Source organism: Lepus europaeus, chromosome X (assembly GCF_033115175.1).
Source record: "Lepus europaeus isolate LE1 chromosome X, mLepTim1.pri, whole genome shotgun sequence".
NCBI classification, from domain to species: Eukaryota; Metazoa; Chordata; class Mammalia; order Lagomorpha; family Leporidae; genus Lepus; species Lepus europaeus.
Genome location: NC_084850.1, coordinates 129377998 through 129384701, shown reverse-complemented (window position 1 = coordinate 129384701; position 6704 = coordinate 129377998). Strand labels below are relative to the sequence as shown.

The window sequence follows — 6704 nt, the reverse complement described above, 5'->3', positions numbered from 1 at the left end:
AGTCTAAGGCTGAAATGTTCCTGTGCAGCGGAGATAAAGCAGACAAGCAAACATCGGTTTCCTGGGGAAGGAAAAAGCAATTCCATAAAAGCAAGAGAGCGCCGGCGCCTATGCTTTCAACAAGACCCTCCTCCGATTCTCCTGGCTTTGAGGAGGGGGATACAAGTGAGCAAGGCAAATGACTTCTGTGAGTACAGTTTACACAGTCACACACACACGCGGATAACCCCGTGCAGGAAATAATACAACTTTCCCCCCCTTGTTTTCATTTGCATTTTGCTTTTATTTACTTTTGCTTTAATAATGCATATTCTGTTCACACAAAAGGTGCAAAGGACAGGAAGCAAGGGTCGAACTTGGCTGATGAAAAAAAAAATCAAGCAGAGAGGACATTTCTAGTTTCATGAGCAACCTAAAACTAGGAGAACTGCAAAGTCACGGCCGGCTCCACAGAGCATTCCCAGCCTCACAGCTGTCTCTTCACACCTTTGGCCAGGGCGAGAGAAGTTCTGAAGACAGCGGCCTCTAGTGGACTTGGGTGAGTGGCCATTTTTATTATTTCTTTTTTCTTTTTTTTTTTTTTTTTTTCTTTTTAAATCATGGTAGCTGCATCACAAAAGCTCCAATCAAGAGGGTGGTAGAAAGAAGGCACAGATCATTGCAAATACCAGATTTTCTCTTTCTCTGTCAATATCACATCGTATAGAAGCTCCCATTTCTCTTAGGGTGGTGGGGTTTGCTGGCAGGGGGAGGGGGTCTACAATTGCATATGTAATAGAATGCTAAAAGGGCACACAAAGCGAGGCCGAGGCCGCTCGCTCCTGCCTGTGTGTGGTACACACACTAAGGGGGTCTGTGACAAAACACAATTTTAAAAAATCATAAAATTATAAAGCTTGTAAACGAATAATCTGAAATTACATTTTATTAATGGAAAATATCATCAAAATAGTACCACTATGGACTAAACTGCCTGAGTTTTCATGTCACATGAGATCTCCAAGTAGAAAAGCCTTTAGCACAACTTGTTCTGCTTAAGTCACAACCAGTGCCAGAGCCAGGACTACGCCACGGGAAGAGTCTCCTCTTGGGTGGGATTGGTGCTGTGCTATCAACACTTCTGTGCTCATCTTTCAAACAGGGACATGTTGAGGCAAACCTTTGATCTTTTGGCACAAGATTATTTTGGCTGGGGCAGAAAATTTGAGTCTTCGACTCAGGATGAATAATGTGACATCTCATTTATCAAGTATTCATTTTGATTGAAGAGCTTTCTTTATGTCATTCACTTCCATCTATAAAGGGGAAGAAAGAACCGAACAATTCTTCATGAATTGGCTGGTTTCACAGAAGCTTGAAAGGTAATCAAGCTGGTTGACTGAAGGAAAGTAATCAACCTGACGATCTGAAGCGTGAAATGAGCGAAATGATGTCTGAATGAAGCGTCCACGACAACGCTAGAAATGATAGGAGCCTGGACAACAGGTGCACCACCACGGCACACCAGGGAACGGTGTGCGCTTCAATTCCCGGGCTGCCCACGTGGGAAGTTTGTCAGAAGCAGCAGTAACTGCAGTTCCCTAGCCAGAGGGCGGCGTGGGCGCGCCTGGCATGCTGGACTGTTTGCTCGTTCTGGAGGGCAGGGAGGGTGGCCTGAGGGCGCATCTCTGCGCACCCTGCAGTGGTGCCAGACACTCAGCCGTCCTTTCAGGAAGCAGCAAGGCGGCCACCGGCTGGAGCAAGACGGCAGGTCAACCTCTGCCCGTGTGCAACACCCCTATGCGCTCTGCTACCTGGCCATGGCAGACTTGGGTCAGAGAGGCCAGAGGCAGACAGAGCTCAGATGCCCTGGCAGCACGCGCACGGCCGGCAGGGAAAAATAAAGACACGAAGAGCAAGTGCCGAGGGTGGACAGCTGTGGTGCCTGGATGGAGCCTGCACCACAGCGCCACGCCTCCAGCAGCTCCCACTCATGAGCCCTCCTGGAAACTGCGGAGGTGTCCGAGATACATGCCACAGGAGAAGAAACTCAACAAGGGGAGCGCTGACTACTGTTCCCTTCCCCAAGACCTCCTGGAGCCCAGGGAAGGACGTGTGGTGAAGCCCACACACTAGTGAGCAAGGAGCCACCGGAAGTCTCCCTGAACCTGCACACAAGCAACCGTCCTCTGCTTTTCCCACTGAAGCCTGACTCTGCCCCTGCCCTCTGCCCTCTGCCCTGACTGAGCCCCGGCCTCACGGGCAGCAGCGCCCCGAAGGACCCACCTCCAACCGAAGCCGGATTTTCTTCTCTTCGTCCAGCTCCGACAATAACTGCTTAATCTCTCGTCTGAAACACAAATGGGAAGGAAAGTCAGCAAAAGCCCAGGCTTCTCCGATGAGACATAAAAGACTTCTCATCGCTACAAAATCCATCGGACCCTTTGACAAAGAAAGTGTGGACAAAACATTGTATTCGGTTTGCATCCTTGAACACTTCACACTTGTTTCCAACAGGCAGGCCTGCCACGACTTGGAACCCCCCGCCCCCCGCCATGTGAAGCCATCACATGGTAGGTCTGGAAATGACCTCTGAGATCCTTCGGTCCAAAGCTCTCCATAAAGGAGAAGATGGGGGGAACTACGGCCCAAGGAGTGCATTCCAGGTAACCAGGCCAACAGTCTGTCACCTGCCCTCTATTCCTTTATTACAAAATCACTGGTCTGTAAGGCTACTTCGAATAGTTTTTACTGCAGACATTTTTATCATGCCCTCTGTACTTCCTTGGTTTTCAACAGACTTTTAAAAATAGTTATTTATTTGACGAGAGAGAGGAGAGAGAATATGAGAACAAATGAATGAGTATCTTCCATTTACTGGCTCACTCCACAAATGCCTCCAACAGCTGGGCTGGGGCTGGGCCGAAGCCAGAAGCCAGAAACTCTATCCAGGTCTCCCACGTGGGTGGCAGGAGCCCAAGTACTTGAGCCAACACCTGCTACCTCCCAGGATGCACATCAGTAGGAAGCTGGATTCAGAAGCAGAGCTAGGACTTGAACCCAGGCACTTCAATATGGGATAGAGGATGCTGTATCCCAAGTGTGCCAAACTCCTGTCCCTCAACAGAATTGCATATTAATAAACGATTATTGGAGGTTTTTTTTTTTTTTTGGCCAGTTCTCACAAAACCCTATGAATAGTAAGACCTGAAAACTTGGAGGTACAGTAACTGAACTAACCATATGGCAATCATGTCTGAGAGGGAGCAGACATGAGTTAGCATCCACAGCCCCATACCTCTTCCAACATCCAATAATGAAGTGGAACAAAACTCATCGTCTCACAGAGCCAGGGCTTGATAGGGAACCACAACCATCCAAATACTGGGCAGAGAGCTGTATTCCAACACTCCATTTTACCTTTCCATTTTCAAACTGGGAAGCAAATTGTTTTTAAAAGACTGCGGAAATTGCATAGTGAATGAGGTAGACGCAATACTGCATTTGCTCACTTCATTCGAGCACCATGAATATCGCTATGCTTGGGACACTGTCTCAGCACTGCTGTCAGCACATTGGGTTAGCTGGCGTTAACCAGTTTTTGATTCATTACTGTATTTATCCCAGCATACACGATGCAGGCGTATCTCAGTGGGCTTAGGGCTTAGAAAAGTAGTAGACGGTGAGATCTTGGAGCCAGTGCTGTGGCGTAGCAGGTAAGGCTACTGCCTGCAGTGGCAGCATCCCATATGGGCGCCGGTTTGAGTCCCGGCTGCTCCAATCCAGCTTTCTGCTGTGGCCCGGGAAAGCAGTGGAAGATGGCCCAAGTCCTTGGGACTCTGCACCCACGTGGGAGACCCAGAAGCAGCTCGAGGCTCCTGGCTTCGGGTCAGCTCAGCTCCTGCCATTGCAGCCATCTGGGGAGTGAACCAGTGGATGGAAGACCTCTCTCTCTCCCCTCTCTCATAGAAACTATGACTTTCAAATAAACAAACAAATCTTTAAAAAAAAAATGAAGGTGAGATCTCAAGCCAGTGGCACAACCCCAGGAAGACTACGGCAGGTAAAGCCTCGAGCAGTCCAGGCAGGGAGAGGTAGTTGGGGAAGGATGGCCAAATAAAGTCTGTAAAAATGAGTGTAAGACTGCGAGAAGGAAGGGGGATGGGGAAAAGCCAGGGCAGAAGCAGCCAAGTGGCAATCAGCCACTTGGAAGTGAGGAGAGTTGTCAGAGACTTGACTTGAAGGCTGAAAGTGCCACCAAGAGTAGACGTAGGACACTGGCAGGGGAGGGCACTGACTGGGCATGAGGGCCAGGCTGAGGAAGGAAGAGGGGCCACCATGCAATGTTGATTCAGGATGTGAGATGGGGAAGGACACCCCAGACAACCGCTGACAGCTGGTGGAGAAACACAGGGTGCAGCAACCCCCAAGCCCAGGTGGCTTTGCACTCAGAGGCAGGCTCAAGCCATCCTGGAAGTGTAGGCAGGTTCCAGACCCTGGACCTAGGCCAGTCTGATTCAGCAATGTTTATGGAGATGATTCAGCAAAGTTTATGTAGATGGCTGAGCACCAGCGATCTGAGATCTCCTGGGGCCATGGGGTCACTGCCTAGGCAAGGACACATGTGGACATGGGTGGGACCTTGGGTACCCAGACGTGTGTCCTACAGAATCAGACGGGACAGGACAGCCTAAGGAGGTGGGGCAGGCTGATTGGATCCAGGAGACCCTGTCAAGTATCTTCCTGTCAGTTCTGTACATTCATCTGATGAGTCTCTTCCAGGCAGGTGTAAGTCTAAGAGGCCCCAGTTTCATCTGACACACCACCCAGCCCAAATGGAACAGAACGTGCTTGGAGCCACATTACTCAAAGTGAGTACCATGGAACATTTGTCCTGGGAGGCTCTAGAAAGAGCTGTTCTATGATAGAGTATGTTTGGGAAACACCACATATGCTAGCTTCTCCATCCCTCCAGTGTACAGTGAGGGTTCTAAGAAGTTCTTCAGGGAAGAAATTAGCTTAACCCAATTATCCCCAAAAGTGTGTGACCACAAAACACTTTGGGGTCCTCCAGTCCTGAACGGGGAGGCAGGTGACAGGGCTCCTGCCAGGCCCAGACTCCCTCCTGAGGGTATAACTAGAGGTCTCCCGCTACATCTCCCACCACTGCGCTGGACACCTCCTAATCCAAGATGGCCAGCTGCCCAGGGGTACGCTCACCTCCATGCACCCATGAATCTGCCCGTGGGCAGTCCACTCTTGGGAAACCCCCATCATCTTTCCACATCCTACTCAGGCAATGCTTTCTTGAGATGCCTCCCCTGTTTCCCAACTGACCCCTAAACTCAGAGCCTGTTTCCTCGGGGAAGTGCCTCTTACTTCTGCCAGCTGTCATTGCCAACAGCATCCCTGGTGATGCTGAGCGCCAAGTGAACAACTTAGTGTTTCCGATGGATGTCAGAGGCAAAGCTGGCTCTTGGCCTTGTTTACAAAGTAGCCCACACACATTCTGTTTTTTAATAGGGGGATTTCAAGAATCTTCTTTTCCAGCAGCCTGCTGAGGGTGGCAGTCCTTGCAAGTGACTCATCCCTGCACGTCCCGTGGCCAACCTGTGACCTTCCTGCACACAGTAGGCCCACAGTAACAGGCAGCATAATTCAAGTACACACGCAGCCCCCTGGGGTCCACACGCCCTCCCACCACCGCTGCCTCCAGGCTTTTAGAAGCAGGCCTTGCCGGTGGGAGAGCCACAGCAGAGGTGGCTCCCGGGGCTCCCCGGGTACTCACTTCTGCTGGTCCTTCATGGTCTCAATGATGCTTCTCAGCTCGCGGACCTGTGTCCTCAGCTCCTCCACGGCAGCCTGGCCGCTGCCCGCGGGCTCCATCTTTGGTTTTCCTTCCATGCCGAACAGAGATGGGGAGTTGGCTCTGTGTCCAGCTGTTCCCAAAGAGGACGACAGGGCAGAGGGTGCCGCCGAGGACAGAGGGGCTGGCCCTCCACCTCCTGCTGCCATGGTCCCTGGCTTGGGCGGCAGGGACACTTTGCTGTCGGACACCTGTGATGATGGAAGGTGGGGAGGACTCAGGGCCAGGGTCTGGTGAGCTGTGCCTCCGGTCCTGGGCAGTTTAGCCGTCTGCCAGCAGCCCCGACCCCTCAGCCCACACAGTCCACTTGCTCGGTCCTTCATCCACGGGTCACCACGGCTTACTTGGTGTAGCCTTCTCCAGGCTTTAAATCTGACCTTGTTTTGAGACAGATTCTAACTGGCTGCACAGATACCTTGAGATGTCCACTGCTGGCCAGTTGTCAGACTGTGAAGCAAGACATTGGCCCGGCCCTCAGTGGGCCACAGACAGACAGACAGACAGACAAACAAAGCAGCACATTGCAGCTGAAGGGAAGGTTGCCCAAGAAGGAGGGCAGCACAGAGAGGCCCGGAAGTACATCAGAGGGGCCAACTGTGCCAGAGAGAAGGCAGTGGGAAGGAGGAGCCCACAGCCCCACCCTGGAGGAAGAAGCCATAGGGCGTAGGACAAGGGGTAGCTATTCGGCTTGACGACAAGGTCAGAGAGGACAGGAGCAAGCTAGGGAGGGAGAGGACGGCTGGGGCGGTGGGAGGCTGAGAAAGACCACTCACCAGCCGTGGAAGGGCCTGAGGGCTGGCAGGTCTGGCTTGGCAAAGAACTCCCCCGAGAGTCTCACGGAATGGAAGCTAGGAATGGG

At 51.7% G+C, this 6704-nt stretch overlaps 1 protein-coding gene across 3 annotated transcripts in view; it reads right to left on the bottom strand.

Moving 5' to 3' along the window:
* Window positions 1-265: 265 nt before the first annotated feature.
* Window positions 266-6704, bottom strand: part of SH3KBP1 (SH3 domain containing kinase binding protein 1) — a 384249-nt gene continuing 377810 nt past the window's right edge. For all 3 annotated transcript variants that reach the window (XM_062183964.1, XM_062183966.1, XM_062183965.1), the window contains 3 exons: window positions 5768-6036; window positions 2266-2329; window positions 266-1295 (listed from right to left, as the gene is read on the bottom strand). In XM_062183964.1, the coding sequence (XP_062039948.1) occupies window positions 1254-1295; window positions 2266-2329; window positions 5768-6036 (375 nt within the window). In that variant the 3' untranslated portion in view covers window positions 266-1253. The remainder of the gene's footprint in view (window positions 1296-2265; window positions 2330-5767; window positions 6037-6704) is intronic.